Source organism: Tachypleus tridentatus, chromosome 8 (genome assembly GCF_004210375.1).
Source record: "Tachypleus tridentatus isolate NWPU-2018 chromosome 8, ASM421037v1, whole genome shotgun sequence".
Classification (NCBI taxonomy): Eukaryota; Metazoa; Arthropoda; class Merostomata; order Xiphosura; family Limulidae; genus Tachypleus; species Tachypleus tridentatus.
In genome coordinates, this window is record NC_134832.1 from 109,815,390 (window position 1) to 109,835,322 (window position 19,933).

A 19,933-nucleotide genomic window follows, 5' to 3' on the forward strand; every position below is an offset into this window, starting at 1 on the left:
TCATGTAAATGGGCAGATTGGAAAAATGGGGAATATTGACTTTAAAGTTTCCTCTATCAGAATTTAGTTAAATCTTCTATCTGCTCTCTCTAAAAGTCGATAAGTATTTAGTTGTTTGTAGGTCACTAATGTTAGTCGGCAAAGATTTATCGTTAAATAATTTAGTTTAAATTCTTAATAAAATTCAGTTATGACACATTAGGCTAAAATATACTTTAATAATAAACAACCAACTACTAGTTAAAAACTTGATAGTCAGTATGTTTGTTCTTTGGCAGAGCAATAGAACTTAGTCTTAGATTTGAATAATTTGTTAAACTTTTCATGAATTTTACTTAAGCCCCTCTGACGATTGCAGCCTTACTTTATTTTTCTAAATTTGATCAATATACATAGAGATGCTGCTGTTTACTCTCTTAGACTAGTATTTAGTAGATATGTTGGATAAAATATTTAGATCCCTGGTTTATGATCATTCTGTTTACCAAACAATATAAAATAGTGTTGTATGTTTCTGTGACTTGAGTCCCGTAGTGCCAAAGTGGTGAGTAGAGCACAGATAACCCTTTGTGTAGCTTTGTACTTAATAATAGATAACAATTGTAACTTGATGAGTAAATGCTATAAATTTAAAATTCATTTGAAACATTTGAGAAATGTAAAACCTTTATTATTCATAACTCTCTATAATGTGTTTTTTTTTTTGTAACAATTACGGTTTAATTTGCTCACGAACGACACGTATTTTACCAGAGGTTTGAAACAGAAATGTCCTACAAGCTTATAGTGTTATTTGTATTTAACCCTTCTTATTTAGATTTTACTTACTTATAACACTGACGTTTACAGTCTGATGATCCGAAGCACCCTCAAGGTTTCTAGCTATGCACTTGTATCTTCCTTGGTCAAAATCCTTCACCTCGTGGATAACTAATGTACCATTTGGAAAGACCTGCTGTTTATTGGTGACAGGAAGTTGAATTCCCCCTATGGTAGAAAGATGTATATAATTTATGGCCAGCCTTCAGCTATATTATTATTATCTATATTCATTTTCCTTTCTTTTACTGTTGTTCAATTGAAGGTGACCTTTTCGTGTCAAATGTGCTTAACGTTCAAATGTTTCGTGATATTTTTCATAAACCAGAAAGATTTATTTCACTGCCACAGACATTAAGATTAGGTCGGAAATTAAACAGATACCAAGATTAACGAAAACGTTTGATAAAACTGGAGTGCAATTTTAGATAGGTCAACCACGTAAATAATTTGTAGTCATGATTTTGCTATTTATGGTACGTTAAATTGCTGCTGTTTGACACTTAAGAAAAAACTTGTGCTTGATTTATGATCTTCCATAAACTCTTAAAGTTTTTAAGTTTGTAATAATACGTTCTACCTAGATAAGCTAAATAGCTGAGCGAATGTCAATGTGTATATATGTATAAATAGGGAAGGAAAAAACGTTTCGCATTTTGCATAATTTGTTCAAGAAAACAGAATTCCCATAGATAAAAGACAAGTAAATTACATTCCAGTTTCAAATAGAGTAGTTTAATTAATGTATGAAAGAAAAACCTGAAACTCTAGCAAAATTATTTTATTTATTATTCACTGTTAATAATTCTATTAGAATATTATGCATATATCATACGTTGCAAGGTGGTAAGTTTAATTAATATCCTTAAATACTCATATTACTAGTTGTTCCCTCAGAATATACCTTTTTCCCAAGTTATACTATGGATAGGATAACCAGACACTGGACAACGTACAAATAGTTGTTGTCCCTCCACAACCGAAACGTTGCCCATAGGACGAATGAACGGTGATCCGTATATATCAAGTTTATTATTGTGAGTCGCTGAACCAACAAGATTGGATGCTTTACACTGGTACACACCTCCATCTTGGACACGTACATCACTGATGTTCAGGTAACTAATAACCATTCCATCGTTACTAACGATGTATTCATTAAAAAATCGACCCAGTTTCGGAAGTGCTTGCCCATCAACAAACCACAACACTTCCGGAGGAGGATGACCGGAAGCTGTACAGAGCATGGAAACAGAAACTCCAGGATGAACTTTCTTTTCCGGAAAAGTCTGATGAAACACTGGAGGAACATCTGTAAAAGTAGAGTTTTTGCTTAACTTCAAAAAATTAAGACGCAAATTTATAAAGCTCTTGATTTCTATAAATAATAAGTTTTTATTTGTATAGTAAATAAGCTTTTGGCAAGGATTTATATGCGAGATGTACGAGATTTATCTGTTTTCAGCGCCTAACCTTCTTAGGAATATTTTTTACAATTTTATAATATTATATAAATAAACTGTATACATTTCTGACTCCTTGAAGCACACAGGCCAATTAAAAGTGATATTTGTTTTTATTTTTATTTGTAACGTTTATCTAAAAACTCTTGCGTACAGAATCTATATACAAGAATAAATTTTTATGAGTTATATTGATCGTTTTAACAAAATTAGAAACATTAGTGACGCTCTGGGTGAGAGAGATAAGCCTCTACAAACCAAAATACGTTTATGTTCGTTCTACGTATTCTCATACATGATTTATTTTTCTAATATAAACTAAAAGTTACAAGTTAAATATAATGATTTCATTCTAAATATAAAACTTATGAATATGTTTTTTGCGTGGAATATTACTAACATGTAATACGTTTTTCTCACCTCCCACTACTAACTGGGCTGTTGCCTGTTGATTGTCTCCACGACTGTAAACAAAACACTGATACATTCCTTGGTCTTCCTTCTTTACAGAGTTTATATAAAGCACATTCCTTCCTTGAAGAGTAACTCTTCTATTCGTCACAAGAGGGCGGAAGTTTTTTGTCCAAACAATTGAGTCGATTGGATGTCCTACAATACTACACGTGAGTGTGGCTACCCCTCCACTAAGAACAACCAAGGAATGAGGCTCTATCCGAACTTGTAGATGAACTGAAAATAAATTTGTGAACAATAAATGGGAGCTAAGCTATTGAGTAAAACCATAATAAGATTGCTAGTTATTTTTAATATCTTATTTTTGACATAAAACATGTTTTCTAGCATACAAAAAAGTGTGTAGTTGTAATGCTAAAAACATAGTTTCTCTGGAAACCCCTATAGAGTTGTTAAAAATGTATTAAAACTACAAACAGATGATTTTCTTATGTTTTGTCACACATACAAACTAAACGTGGTCTAATGGTTTGCTTGCCCTGATTGTGAAACAGCTGATTCATGATTCATGGCCTTTCGCGATCCAAACTTTGGGCTTTAGATGCGCTGTAAAAGTGACAGTCAAATTCCATTATTAGGTTGCAAAAGAGAAGGACAAACGTTGGGAGTGAGCACTGCCGAGTAGCTGCCTTCTTTCTTGTCTTTCAGGTAAAAATTAAAAACGGTTGTACTTGGTATAACTGTGAAAACTTTCTGAAACAAACAAAACATCGTCACACATGTATTGGTCTAAACAGTTTCATTCTTCACCACCTGTGATATAAGAACTTCAAACTTGTATTGAAACACACCCATTTTTACTCTCTGTTACAAGCGGTAAGTTTTGACAAGATTTTAATCGTACAATCATACATTCGTTTATCTAATAGACGTCTAGACAGTTATCCGATAGATTTCTAGATATATTCCCATCGTTGTTAAAATATGATACTGGATTATCTGATCTGTAATATATCCACATTTTTCAATCACAGACTGTTGTCTAGGTTGAAATGAAGCATTATTATTTATGATCACAGCGTATTTTCTGGGAAAAACGATTAATCGATTGTTACGCATCACATATTCTCAGTTGTGGCAAACTTTAAAATGCATTATCAAGTGAAATATACCATAGTTTGCCGAGATTCAGGTGTTATTCGTATATCCCTTACAAATTAATAACCATATAAGACTGAATAATAATTTTTACTAAGTCAGAATACCAAAGCGTCAATAATTTTATCAATAATAAATCAGCATTATTCGTATGTTTCGGCCCGGCATGGCCAACCGCGTTAAGGCGTGCGACTCGTAATCCGAGGGTCGCGGGTTCGCGCCCGCGTCGCGCCAAACATGCTCGCCCTTCCAGCCGTGGGGACGTTATAATGTGACGGTCAATCCCACTATTCGTTGGTAAAAGAGTATCCCAAGAGTTGTCGGTGGGTGGTGATGACTAGCTGCCTTCCCTCTAGTCTTACACTGCTAAATTAGGGACGGCTCGGTGCAGTGGGCTAACAATCTACTCACTTAAAAAAAAAACCTGTTGAAGAATCCGCAAGTGATTGCGGTGCTATGTTCCTTGATGGAATCTAGTGGTGAATGAATGAATAAATGAATGAATTCGTATGTTTCACAAATTAAACAACATGTAAACGCATAAAATTGTTTCTGCTTGTGTTATCCGTATAATTAAACAGGTTATAAACAATGAATATTGCTAATTATACAACACAATAGTTAACGATATAGAAAAATAAAAAATAAAATCATAAAAATAAGAAATGTTATTTATTTTTTATTTTACATCTCTAATATTATCACATAATCAAAACGTACAAGTTGTACGGACTATTTTTACTAACTTCAACATTTCTCGCTGATATAAAATTATAGTATACGTATCACTTGCATAGATTAAACAACATACGACATTATCAAAATAATGCTAAAAAAATTAATGTTCTGTTACACGTGATATACAAGTTCAGTGTGAAAATTCTAGGAACAATTTTCTTTCCCTCGTCTGTTCCAAGAACCGAACGATTAATTGCTGGGCCAGATAATTATACTGAAACCTTTGAAGTTCAGATTTTTTCTATTTTTATTTTGATACCATAGTCCCTTAAGAATGCTTTATCTACATCGAGGTACACATTTTCTCATTGATTCAGTTATTACTAGCAAATATAGATAAAGAAGTACTTTCTTCAAAGATTTAACGAATAAACAAATTTACTTATAATTGTAGGAACTCAAACTATCCAGTTAAATATTTCTAACTGAACATTTTTCTCTGATATTAAATCTCAAATAGATTAGAATAGGTAAAGCAAAGATATATCTTGAACGTTTAATAAACTCAGATCTGTTTTCGCAGTTTTGTTCGATATTTTTACAAGTTTTAGATATGATAGTACATCCCTAAAATACTAATACCTGTTAACCACCTGTCCACTGATGTTATAGTATTTTCTAGATACTTCATGTCAATTACTTGCTCAATTTTCTCATGAATGTTGGAAGATTCTTCTTTAAATATATGTTGCACAAAATCGCAAATATTTAAACCGGTATTTATTTGCACCGTATTTTTACACAAAGAATCGAATTAATTTTTAAAAAAATACTGTAAAATGGCCTCGTTGATTTATTAGCTAGGTAAACAATTCAAGCAATGATATCTATTTTGAAGATACCTGTCGAGACATTTTTCTGTGCAATAATGTAGTTTTATGATATGAATAGAGGTATTATCTTTTATCATTTTCTCCTTTCAATCACGGGCTGTTGTCTAGGTTGAAATGAAGCATTATTATTTATGATCACAGCGCATTTTCTGGGAAAAACGATTAATTGATTGTTACGCATCGCATATTCTTAGTTGTGGCAGAGCGTGGAGCAGAATAATATATTGAGCATTTAGTAAACAAATAACCATCCGAAACTATAGTGTGTCTGTTTGTTTTGAATTTCGAGCAAAACCTGCACGAGGACTGTGTGCGCTAGCCTTCACTAAGTTATATACTAGAGTGAAGGCAGCTAGTCATCACTCAACACAGCCAACTTTTGAACTAATCTTTTAACAACAAATAGTGCGTTTGACCGTTACATTATAACATTCCACAGCTAAAAGGATAAACATGTCTAAGAAAATGGAGACTTGAACGCGTGACCCTAACATTCTGAACAAAACACCCTATCCATCTGCATATGTGTGTATGTGTATTGTCTATTATAAAATTTTTAAGTATTAAAACTGCTGATTAGGGTTCCATCTATTTCTGTAAATACATATAAAGTTTATGATTGTCTTTTTTTTTCATTTATAGCTGAACCTTGCAAGAAACTGAACGTACAAAACCGAAACTTTAAACAATGTGTACATGACATCAACACTTTTATATCTCATATTTTGTGATAGGAATTATTGTCGTAGTGTATTTATGGAGGACAGTTCGTATTATATTTAATAAAAGTGTGCCGTGTATTCGTCTGTGAACGTCTGTCAAAGAAGATTTATGTTAGTTTCTTAATTATACATCTTAGTTTTGATACTGATACAAGTAATATTTCTCAGTTGAATCAAACTTGTCTAAGAATTAGATGGGGTCCCAATTGGTGATTGTCTTTTTTCAGATATTTCTGCTAAGGCACGCAAGGGTTATCTGTGTTAGCTATCCAAAATATTGAAACTATAGACGAGAAGGAGGGCAGCGAATCAAAAAGTGTGTGTTTTCTTATTGCAAAGCCACATTGGACTATCTGCTGAGTTAACTGAGGGGAACTGAATCCCTGATTTTAGCGTTGTAAATACGTAAACATACCACTGTACTAGCAGGATTCTATCAATAACACCCACCACTCACACTTGGTCTGCTTTAATAGGACAGTGGAACGTTATTGCCACTCTAATAACGCTTGTTTGCTTTTGTTTTTGAATTTCGCACAAAACTACTCGAGGGCTATCTGTGCTAGCCGTCCCTAATTTTGCAGTGTAAGACCAGAGGGAAGGCAGCTAGTCATCACCACCCACCGACAACTCTTGGGCTACTCTTTTACCAACGAATAGTTGGATTGACCGTCACATTATAGCGACTGAAAGGGCGACTATGTTTGGCGCGACGGGGATGCGAACCCGCGACCTTCAGGTTACGAGTCGCACGCCTTAACACGCTTGGCCATGCCGGATCCTCTAGTAACGCACTCACAAAAAAAAGGGAAATCAGGAATCCTAACCCCTCAGGCTCACCCAGCCTCTTTCCAAGTTTGAAAGTTAATACGATTTTTGACGTGTTATCCAAGCCAGTTATTAACTTTATGATTGAAACACTGTTTTCATTATGTAGAGACTATCAACATAATATAAATACATAAATTTAGTTAATCATTTATTTCTTCAGAATATTCTTCAAGCTCATATATACATGATTTACAATGCACAAGCATATTTAAGAATTATTACAGGATTCCTTTTATTTAATCACTGCTGATAGTCCTCGTGCAGCTTTGCACAAAATTAAAAAAAAAAAAACCAAACCATTTTCTGGTCGGCTGTCATGGAAACTTTATAACATTAAAGTCCCAAATTTGTTATATTTTGGTGCAATGAGGTCAAGATATGAAGGAAATCTAATGAGATATGAGTGAGATTAGTAAAGTGGTTTAATGACTAACTAGCTTGACTGTCGATTTTATTTTCTTCTTTTTTATTTCATCTTTTTAGCTCTTTATCTCCAACTGTTACATTCAGTTGATAATATTTACATGCTTATGGTGAATCAAAACTCACTTCAAACAGAGGAAACCTTATAAAGTTTAAGAGTGGGCTGAAGATGGCGATAGCCCTCCATATTTTTAAAATCGGGTTCTGACTTTACCTGCTGCGACACCTATGCATTATTTCTTCATTTTGTCGCTGATGTCTGAAAGGTCAGTTCTTTGTTCAGTTATCAAAATTAGTAGACAGTGATAACTTATGACTGGTCTAAACTTACCACATAAATGATTGAGATACATATGTTTAGAAAGTTGAACGTTTAAAAGAAATAGAATACAAATGTTCCGTTCCAATAGCGAGATTGTTATAATGGTTTTTACTTTTTATATTGTTTGTTAGTGATTGCGGAGAAATGTGGGCGGGTCCACTTCGTTTAACCCTTTGTTGATAATACTTTCAACAAATCAAAATTTCAAAACAAAGTGGAATATTTTATAAAAAAGCAAATGGCATATAATTTATATTTTCATTTTAGGCTTCTATTTATTTGTGTTTCCCCATAAAAATATATTTCTAACGTAATTCCCCCAGTGGCATAGCGGCATGTCTTCGGACTTGTAATGCTAGAAATTGAGTTTTGGTACTCATAGTGAGCAGTGCAGTGTAGTTTCTGTCCTTAACTTCAAATAAATAAACAAACTCTAACGTAATTCACATCATTTTCACAGTAATCTGAACACAAAACTATGTAACCATAGGAAGTTACAAATACTGATTTAATCTTATTGTTTAATCGTAATATTAAGACATTTTATCAAGCATAAATATTACAAATATTTCATTGTTTTTCGCTTTTCGTAACTTGTTTGGATGTTGGTGAGAAACAACATACCTAAGTCTTAAAATATGTTTGAGTAATGAGTCATGTGGACTTTGTAATCACCAATGAATTACTTTAAAAATTACAATATTTATTCTACTAGGTTTTCTTTTTTTAATCCATCGTATTAATCTTCTTTATTGAAGATTATATAAAAAGAGAAAGCTGATTCCATGTAATTCACACTGTAATAAACTAATTAACTAAACTAGCTAAGGTTCCGTACAGTTTCATTAAAAAGATATGTTGTCTGTTAAAAGTTGACAGATACATAATAATTGCTATTGCATGTTAGAAGTGAGAATTAAAAATTAAAAATGTCTGAATGTTGTTTTGTATGTTAATTTCGCGCAAGCTACACGAGGGCTATCTGCGCTAGCCGTCCCTAATTTTGTAGTGTAAGACTACAGGAAAGGCAGCTAATCATCACCACCCATCGCCAACTTTTGGGCTACTGTTTTACCAACGAATAATTGGATTGACCATCACATTATAACGCTCCAACGGCTGAAAGGGTGAGCATGTTTGGTGTGACGGGGATTCGAACCAGCGACACTCAGATTACCTGAGAGTAGGAAGATACAGATTACATAATTTGTTTTTGTCAGAGTCAGACGTTCATCAAATGTGTTTATGTTTCATTTAATCCTTCAACGTAATTACTAATTTCTTCCAATGAACACAAATGTATAAAATGATTATTATATATTTTTAGAAAATATGATAATTGACGATCAAATATCATATTATTACAATTTAATACGTAATTGTTTTTGTTTCAATAAAATGCAAATTTGCCTGAAATGAATCACACAGCACTTTAATATTTTTAAGTTACTAATAAGAACGCCTATTACGTCATAATATTATAAAATGTTTGTGTTAGTAATTGTGTGCAATTGACCCCGGCTCTTATGTAATTAGCATGAAAGAGGTAATGAATATAAAAGCTTTGCCTCGTTATATTCAAAATTACTCATGGTGCAAAAGGTAATTATTGTAATTTTCCGAGAAATGAAGTCCAATTTAATCCACATTAATCACAGTGAGCTCCTTAGCACGTGGAAGTATTCTTTGTAGATATCACGTGCATGTGAGTGACGAACGTTGGACAAATCTGATAGCAACTCTGTGAAAAGATTACAAATTCAAAACAGTGTTCAAAGTGGGAATTATATTACAACAGATAACCATGAACCACACTCGTACCTATAGAACTATCATCCATCACTATCCTAATGTACTGTTTATCTTGATTTATTATAATTTACAATAGCACGCTGAACTACATTACGAAACAAAATTTCTGTAATGCAAGCACAGCACGAAACAGACACAACATTTTGTAACTATAATAGCACAATGAATTAAAATTTGTAATTTCGTTGATATTACTTGACAAGATGCTATATTTTAGTAATTATCGAAAATTTATTTTTTATCGAGAGTTTTCCTATCACCAGCAATACAATTAATTGTTTCATCATTTTTAAATGCTGTTTATTAATAAATCTCAAAATGTCTAGAAATTTAACATTATAGAATTTTTCTTTAACACGAAAAATTGATTTTAAATCTTCCCCAAGCTGTGATGTAACAAGTTCAAAGATCATTGCTTCACAAGGTTGTCTGAATGTTTTGTAGTTTGATTTGACAATGTGTTCTATGTTTCTCTGAATATGAGTGCATTTAACAGGAACATTCTATTATGTTCAACAGATAGTAACATACTGTTCGTTTGGTTTTTATCATGATGGATTTTATAATTTTGTTGTTTTCTTTGGTAAGGTCTGTTTTATGTTTCATTGAATATTTTTTATAATATATTTATTTCTTTACAGTCAGTTTGGCTGACGCTAAAAATGTAACAAAATAAGTGGTCTTATAAGATGCTATTGATATATGTTTTGCCTGGTGTGATCTTTCTATAATACGGTGGACTTGGCAGAAGTGTGAGATACGTAACGTCATTTCATGATTTTACATGATATTTACTGAGTAACGCAGTAGTTTGAACTCGACCTAAGAATATTACTAATATATTACTCAACTTCCATGATTTCAATGAAGCCTTGACAAAGATTGAAGTCTGACTCGTAAATGACCTCCTCATTTGAATTCGTTTTGGTTGGTTGTTTACTCTATGGGTTAAGTGGTACAGTGATTAATTTATTAAATTGCGAGTTTGTTCCATCTTCAGAATATCTTTTGGGCTCAGTTTCACTCTCAAAATCTGATATCTCCAGCTCTTTAGGAGAAATTTGCAGATTCCTCATGAGAGATCCAAAAACTGCAATATTAACAAAGAAACCAGATAAGATCAGCAAAGTTCCACGTCAGTCGTATCTTTCAAGTAGCACAATAATCAAAAGGGAAAACACAAATGTACCTAATCCTGTCCCACAGGCTGCTAAACCAGTTGCTAAAGTCTTCTTTTTTTCAAAGTAATAAGCTATTATCAATATAGAAGTTACATAACAAAGTACAACGCCAAGCCCAGAGATATTAAAAGTAAGAAAAAGTAACTCCAGAGAATTGGAAATAAAAAACCTCATGGCAAACCCTCTGATAGCCAACAAAGATTCTGCAATAGCTGCTTTCTTGCACTCATACCTATAAGTTAATGCACTAGCTATTGGACCCATCAATAATGGCATACTCAAAAACAGAGCACCAACACAAGCTGTTTTCCCTTCATTTTTATCAAAATAACTTACAAGGTGAATGTATAGAATACCAAATGATAATTACACTCATCAACTAAGTTAATCATAAGTGAAACATATACCACCACCCATTCCCATCCACCATCTACGGGAGAGGGAATGTTCTCTGCCTTGAGAAACTCGGACCAGGGAGTCTAACATGTGCTCAAGTCATTAGATCATGTACAGGCCCAAAGGCGCAATGATTCCTTGCATAAATATTTTTGCTTTTGCAATGCATAAAACCTCCTATAGCAGGGTATCTGTTTGATTTTACTTGCAGCTAAGACGCTACTTTCTATGTAACTGGGACAACTATATTTGTATCTGGTGTAATGGTTCTATTAGTTTCTAAGCCTTTTAAGTTTAGTCTTCTTCCTGCTTTACCATTCAGTCCAAAAGCATCTTGTGAAATGAACAGAATAGTTGTTAACCCTTTCTGGTTTAAGTTTGAGAAAGAAGAGTCCCTGAAAGGAGAGTGCTATAAAAACCTGTGTGTCAGATGGACAGGTTGTGTGAGCTATTTAAAGCTAAACAAATAAGCTGAAGTTAAATGACGAAACCTATAATTTAAAAATCTTGCATTTGTTTTCCTTAGTAGCACATGCTTCAGAGTAAGATTAAGAGTAACATTTCTTGTAGATAAGATGGTTGTGCATGAACTTGGTGAAGTGCACATACCTATAGCACAGATTGTTATTATCAAAATGTGAACTACTATACACCAGTTGTTCTCAACCAGAGGTGCTCGCACACCTTGGGGGTGCGAGATATCGTTTCAGGGCATGCGAGATAACATTTGTTTTGGCCACCTTCACCTTTATTCTCAAATACATAATTACTCTAAAGGGTACGAGAACATATTAAATTTTTTTAATTTTTTTTAGGGGTGCGGGGCATAATAAAGGTTGGGAACCACTGCTATACACTATGAAATGATTATTAAGTTTTAACAAGATATTACTGTAGGTTAGTTGACAAAATGAAATTTATAAATTTGGTTTTGAATGGTTTGATCTACGTTTTATCATATTTGAATTGGATTATTTCAAGGTATTTTTAAAGATGCATGACTTAGTAAAGTATAATTCTAGTTGAAGCTGATATCATTGTATGAAATATCAATCACTGTAGTTTGTTTGCCAGTGTATAACTCTACATGATTTGCCCACGTATGAAATATATAACAACTAAAGCTTTTATTACAGTGTGACTGATTCAATAACTCCACAGTCACTGATTTGGCAAATTTTGTCTTGCAAAGTTTGCTGCAAATACTATAGTTACTGTTTGACACTATTTTGTACTGTTCAAAGCATAAAACTGTTCTAATGAAACTGATAATAATAATGTTATTCACAATCTGGTATATTTTAATTCCATTATAAATTTGCAAAGTTTCAGAGAATATCGTATGGCAATGATAAGAAATACTGTTATACGTTAACAAATAATGCATGGCGTCATAGAAAGAAATATTAGTCTGGAATTGAACATCAACCTTGCCTTCTACGTTTAGCACTATCTGGTAGTAGTACCTCATATGGCTAAGTTGACTAATAAAGTAAGGCTCTACTGAATGAAGTATCAGTACCAAATGTAACAATAACTACCTAACACTTTCAGATTTAGTTGAGAGCAACGTTTTATATGATTAAGTTAAATAACAATGAATGGAACTGTGGAATGAGTTATACTATTAAAAACACCAGCTTCAAATTACCTAACACGCTCAACTCTATATGAGAGTAATCTCCACCTAAAGTATTGTTCGCCATACAGATATATCTTCCTTCGTCGTCCAGCTGGACGTGATCTATTCTTAAACTTCCATGATGTCGTTGAATTCTTGGCCAAGAGTGAATTCTGACTCGTTGAGACCCTTTCATTTTAAACCAGGTGTATGTTGGTGGTGGATGACTCTGGGCTGCACAAGGAAGAAAAACTATTTCTCCACTCTGAACAGACACCTGTTGTTTACGCGATGTAACACTGGGAGCAATGTCTTCTTTCGAATCTGTAATAAGTGAAGAGTCAGTTAGGTGATTAAAACACGAACCTTTTCAGAAAAAAAAAACAACCGATTACTTAATCATAAGTAAGTCCCAGCGTGTCAGAAAATTGTATATAAAAGTTTGTTGGTGCAACTGACAAAAACCAACAATAGTGTAAAATGAATAGACAAAATTAATAACTGCTATAAATGTATCACTGAAATAAATGATAGTAAAATATGTATGATGTAAACTATAATAATCTATTACAGCTATGTTTAATGAGTAGGATGGGCAAGATTTCATCGTGTGTTATCTCTCTAAATGCATCATGTGAGACCCAGCATGGCCAAGCGTGTTAAGGCGTGCGACTCGTAATCTGAGGGTTGCGGGTTCGCATCCCCGTCACGCCAAACATGCTCGCCCTTTCAGCCGTGGGGGCGGTATAATGTGACGGTCAATCCCACTATTCGTTGATAAAAGAGTAGCCCAAGAGTTGGCGGTGGGTGGTGATGACTAGCTGCCTTCCCTCTAGTCTTACACTGCTAAACTAGGGACGGCTAGCACAGATAGCCCTTTAGTAGCTTTGTGCGAAATTCAAAAAACAGACAAACAAACAAGCATCATGTGAAATATTCTTTAAGCTGGTTTGCTTTGAGAGAAAAGTTAAAAGAAACATCCTGTTCTAACATCCGTAGCTGTTATGTTTCTTAGCAGCCAAACTCTTCTACATGATATATCTGTTCAATAAGAAGACATGGCTACAATCACAGACATTTTGCAGAAAACCTAAAAGCACAACAAGGTTTTATCTGGTACATTAACAGTCATTTTTTTTTGTTATAGTGGAAACTGATTAGAAATTAATCTTATGAGATAAAGTGATGTGGAGGTATATTAATAATAGTAGACTATTTTTTGTTTACTAATTTTTAACTTGTCGAAATACCAAAAGCTTATCCAATATTTTTCCATGAACAGCATATTATGCAGGTATGAGAAATCGAATTTTATACTAAAATGTTCTCGGTTTGATAAGAGGGCTTACAGATGGGCTTCATGACTAATATAAATCTAATTTTCTTAATAAATTAACATCCTGAAAATCCAAGATCAAAATGTAGCATTATTAAGCTAAAGTTTCATCCAACTGTCAGCTGTGACACGCGACTTATAAAATTGGTCGGAGTCTTTTTTTTTTTTTTTTAAGTACAAGCTTTTAGCTACATCTGTTGACTCAGTTTAGACCTAATTACAGCTGCGGCTATTGAGAATTTTCCCTTGATTTTTCTTTGTTCAGTTGTAAGCGTTTAGAACATAATTCACTGAACAAGTTAGCTAATAGAATCTACCTTTAAACAACATATTGATTTCCGAAATGTCTAATTCTAAATACATCAGAAGTTAAATATACTAATCAGAAGCTCTAGGCAAACGTATTATCAAAAATACATTTTGTTTTTCTGCTTCGCTGTCTATATTTTTGTTTTTCTTCTAAATCTTAAACTTTATTTTAAGGATCTACAAAACACAGTTCTAATCAAATTTAAAAATGAAAGTGAGCTGAATGTCAATTTTTAATTTATGAACTTATATTTTCACTTTTGTTTGTTTACACTACTTATATATTTTTTTCTAAGCCTAACAAACTGAATGACTTGTACAAGTATAACTAAAGAATAACTAACTTAAAACGTAAATATGAAACAAAGACAGAAACGATAGTTAGTGCTTAAGTCTTAAAATTGTGTTCTCGTAAGCGTAAACGGTTGCTACAGCAACAGTATCTTCTTGAATATAACTCATACAACCAGATAAAGTGCCAGCTGTCTTGCACTGGAAGCACGTGATGCGAATTTGTTTTATTTATTTGTGATATTTCGTTTAAGTCTGGGAACATGCACAGCACTACTCCGAGTTATTATAAATCTAAAACCTCCATGTTTTTACACCCAGTAGATTTAGAAGAAACATTTTTATTACAAATTTATACAAAAGACACCAAAATAGTTTTATATGACACTAAAGTTTGCCATTAATTCATTTCTAAAGAAAATTCTATATTTAGATTTATAAGATTTATATTTTCTTTCTCACCAGAGTTTCCTTTATCACATTCTATCTCACCATAGTTTGAAACTTTTTTTAACGTGCACATTCATTTTATATTTTTCACGAATTCCAGATTCAAGTATTTTTGAGATTTCACATTGACATAACTATGAAGTTATCGTAGCAAGATGTAAATTTTTGATGATTTGTATTGCCACTAACATTTACACGTTTTTTTGTAGACTTAATATTAATCGTTTGATATAATGTTTAGCATGTTGCAAGTCGTCTGCTTTTCCATAAACTCTTAAAAACAGCATTTTGAACTAATGTTTATATAAAAGGGCTTTTCATTAATCCTGTAGGGTGGTAAAGTTAGCTCAGTAGGCCAAGTTTTCAATTCATCTATATTCTACACAACACGCAAAATCGACGTCTTCCAACAATTCAATAGTATTTCCTTGGCAAAATTTGTCTCTTTTCTTCCTTTTTCCTTTACGTGTAGGGTTCATTTGTAGGTGGGAGTTTCCAAAAATCCTCTTTCTTCTAAGAACTTTATTACATTGTATACAGAACAATCTAAATCTTATAGAAGCCCGCAAAAAAGTTTAAGTTCTAGCTATAACTGGTTGAAGAACAACAGTTGAAGAAAATTGTTTATCAGTTTTATGACGAAAAAAATAAACTTGATGGAACATGTATGATTGAATTTTTTTGTAAGATATATTTGAACATGAAATGCAACAGTTCATGATCCTGATTATTTACTGTGTAGATATTACACGTGTTTGATTAATATTTTAACTCAAAATATTGCTTGCTGATTTAAACACGTGTACCCTATATATATTTATTTATAAAGCCCGGTATGACCAGGTGCTTAAGGCACTCGACTCGTAATCTGAGGGTCCCCGTCATAATAAACATGCTCGCCCTTTCAGCTGTGGAGGTGTTATAAAGTTACGGTGAATCCCACTATTCGTTGGTTAAAGAGTAGCTCAAGAGTTGGTGATAGATAGCGATGACTAGCTGCATTCCCTCTAGTCTTACACTGCTATATTAGGGACGGCTAGCGCAGACAGCTCTCGTGTAGTTTTACGCTAAATTCATAAGCAAACAAACAATTTATTTATATATTTATAGTCATTTTTAAACAAGAGAAAATGATTTTTTTTTAATTTCAAGATGTTAGTACGAATGCTAGCAATACTAGAAAGGATGATAAAATCCTTAGTGATTTTTAGTTCATATAATTATTTCGTTATTCATTTAATTGATCTAGTAATTTTAAGTTTCTATAGTTAGTTATCACCATTAGATTCCATCAAAGAACATAGGGCCGCAATCGCTTGCGGATTCTTCAACAGGTACTTAAGTGAGTAGGTTGTTAGCCCACTGCACCGAGTCGTCCCTAATTTAGCAGTGTAAAGTTTCTATAGTAACAATGTACAAAATAAATAATACAAACACTACAAGTTTACATGCACTGAAGACAACCTTACCTAAACGGTTTCGTCATATAACTCAAACATTTAGAAATGAATAAACATATTTGTCTTAATATAAATCAAACATTAGACATGATTAAAACGCTCTTGTCTTAATATAACCCAAACATTAAAAATGAATAAAACACGCTTGTTTTAATATAACTCAAACATTAGAAATGAGTAAAACACGTTTGTCTTAATATAATCCAAATGTTAGAAATGAATAAAACACCGTTGTTTTATTATAGCTCAAACATTAGACATGAATAAAATACACACTTGTCTTGATATAATTCAGATATTAAAAATGAATAAAACACGCTTGTTTAATTCCAAATATCAATAGTTTTGGCAAATTATATCATTTATGACTTTAAAAAAATCTACCTATAATAATTAGCTTTGCAAAAGTGTCACTTATTTTTATTTCTCCGGTCAAAATATTCTTTGATCTACATCTGTACGTTTTTTTGCCATCTTCGGGCGTCACATGGTGGACGTGAAGATTACCGTTGGGATAAATGATGTATTTGCCTGTAATGACAGAATTAATAAAAACTTTGTAGTAAATATCACACATATACAAGTAACGTCAAGTTTGCAGTTAGGAACAAACAGAGAGTAATTAGATTTTTTACATCTTCTTAAAGCTCAGAATAATTTAATAAAAAGTCTAGTAATTTGATTTATAAATGTCATTTGAATATTTTTTAGCATATGTATATACCTTTGTAGATCTTGTCAAATACATGAATGGTATTTGTCCAAAAACTTCTGAACGAGTTATTGAGTTACTACTATGAACTATTTCTGTTGTGATTTGATCATTTAAATTCACAACATCCACTTAATTAATTTTCAATCTACGAAGTAAACCCCAGAGTGTAAAAATGTAATGGAATACAAATATTTTTCCTAATACAGAATATCAGCTTGTTTTCCATTTTCGGATTTCTGACATTTATGAAAAGGCAATTAGTGTTAACAATTTACCCTTATTCTAATATAAACTGTCAATTCCAGTTTACGTGTATAAAATAATAATGAGATTACATTACAGTCGATATAAATGTAAAATAACATGACACTTATATACTAAATTTTGCAAAAGAAATTTAGAATATAAAGTTTTAAAAATAACAAGTTGAGATTTTTTCAACGCTAACTGCTGTAATTCGCAAAGAATGAATAAGTTTACCATCAATTTGCACATCAATATTTACCCTTCTTGTGCAATAAGAATTATTAGAAAACTAACTCTTTTTTAAATTTTAAACTACATTATGTATTCTAATGTCAGGATCTCTGGGAAAATATGGATGATTTTGTCCATTATGTAAGCTTTCTAATAGTTTCATATCAATTTATTTCGTGTAGAGAGAAAAATGACACAGATATTTTATATTGTTACGTAAAGATATATTTCACATGTGTAAACATTTTTAAATATACATGTCATTCACATAGTTTCATTTGTGACATTCTATCTTCAGATAGGTCACGTCATTTCAAAATATCTTCTGTCCAAAATGCAGTTATGGAAAAGTGAAATTAACATGAACAAAAAAGTCAAACTACTCGGATATTTGATTATTTAAATATCCACTGACATTGTGAAACCTAGCCACACGAATATATAAGTTAGTTACAGTGAAACAAAGTTTTAACAATAGTTTGAAAAATTAGAAGAGTATTTATGCTTCGAACAGACACATTTCACCAAGATATTTCCTCCCCGTAGCTCAATGGTAAGTTTTGTGGCTTTTGATGTCATAACGCGCGTTTCGTTCCTTGTAATGGGCATTGCGCAAATAACATTTTATATTGCTTTGTGCCTAAATAAATAAACTTTAATATGTCAACCAACTTAATTGTTAAATATTATAGTTAACACAATGTTCACGGTAGTATTTCCAAATCTCTACAGAAATCTGCTGGATTTTGTTTCTTGTTCTACTGACAAATAATTGTTTTAATTTTATTTTTCCGACTACGAAGAATAATTTAGTTAAACAGACAATGCCTGCCTTAGCAAGTGGAAGACTCCAAGCAAACATTAACAGACCCAAGTATGATGTACACTAACGAGAGGATTTAGAGGGAGCTGTCCCCCTCATGGAAACATTTTTAATTTAAGTCTCAAATTGAGTGCGTAATTATTATTTTAAGGGATTAAAATCACAAACTTTGTGAATTTTTCTAAAATATTAAAATAATAAATACATTTTAATTTTAAATGCTATTCGTAATTCATCAAATAGTCCTTTAGCTTGATTGTGTTAAGATCAGCATTGCAAAGAAAGATCATAAAAATTGTACGATTGAAAAGTCGTGATATGTTATCGAAGTTAAAGGTACTTTCAAGAAAACTTATTCAATTTTAGAGGAAAACCTATTTGACCCCAGTCGGAAAGCTTTCTTACATGAAGACAAAATTCGTTTTTTAAGGTTAGCTTTCGGCAATACTTATAAGTTGTTATTGATTGGGATCATCTGTTTAAAAAATGTCTTTTTACCTGAATTAAAAGTCGACACAGTAGCGTTCGTGATGTTATCATCTGTGATCCATGAGGTCACGTGAACGTATTCAGACATAGAAGGTGGAACATAGCAATTCAGCACTGCAGTGTTTCCCATGACAACAGTTTTATCATAGACTCTGATATTGTACGCTGTGTCGATAACTAAAAATAAAATCAATAGTAAATTGGAATAGGCAAAAATCTATTACTTTGCTTAAAGTGATGGTAAAAAACTTACTAATATTATGAAAAAATGAAAAGTTCAAAATTTCAAACAACAAGTTTATTACTATATAAAAATAACTTTCTCAAGCAACAAACACTAATAATTTTTCTACCTGATCGTGACCACTTGCCTATAAATAATCAGCTAAAGTTAAAGTACAAAGATTACCAATTTAATTTAAAATGAGATTTTGTTAAACAATCGTATTACTTAAAATTAACATTTAGTATCTTTGGCAGTGATTTCTGTAACTTTCATATTTTAAATAAACAGTTATTGAAATAAATGTCGAGAATAATTCTCTACAGTACAAATGCTTATTTATATAAAAAAGCAATTATTAAAAAGTTGTAAAAAAACGTCTGAGGTAATCGAGGTTAGAATAAAACTTCTTTATATATTAAAGAAACTCCAACTTAGCATTCACACCCTGGAGGAATATTGTATTGTACTGGAGTTTCCAATGAACATTAGCAATAGTCACATCAGCCAGAAAACATAATTCAGTTTTGAATAGTGTGTAAAAACTTAGATAAAATTACAAAGATAATTAATTTGCATTTGTGTTTTTTTGTTTCTTGGAAAAGTTTGATTTGTTTCGAATGTTGT

The 19,933-nt window shown here is 32.3% G+C and overlaps 2 protein-coding genes across 2 annotated transcripts in view; one reads left to right on the forward strand and one right to left on the reverse strand.

The window, feature by feature from the left end:
• The window catches only part of LOC143223204 (ribonuclease kappa-B-like), a 514,553-nt gene that overhangs the window by 72,065 nt on the left and 422,555 nt on the right, over window positions 1-19,933 (forward strand). The gene's annotated exons all lie outside the window — the stretch shown is intronic.
• The window catches only part of LOC143223199 (cell adhesion molecule Dscam1-like), a 115,643-nt gene that overhangs the window by 60,026 nt on the left and 35,684 nt on the right, over window positions 1-19,933 (reverse strand). The window contains exons 3-8 of the mRNA XM_076450800.1: window positions 19,093-19,260; window positions 16,964-17,110; window positions 12,764-13,057; window positions 2,703-2,972; window positions 1,724-2,131; window positions 829-987 (exon numbers count right to left, since the gene is read on the reverse strand). Of these exons, the coding sequence (XP_076306915.1) occupies window positions 829-987; window positions 1,724-2,131; window positions 2,703-2,972; window positions 12,764-13,057; window positions 16,964-17,110; window positions 19,093-19,260 (1,446 nt within the window). The remainder of the gene's footprint in view (window positions 1-828; window positions 988-1,723; window positions 2,132-2,702; window positions 2,973-12,763; window positions 13,058-16,963; window positions 17,111-19,092; window positions 19,261-19,933) is intronic.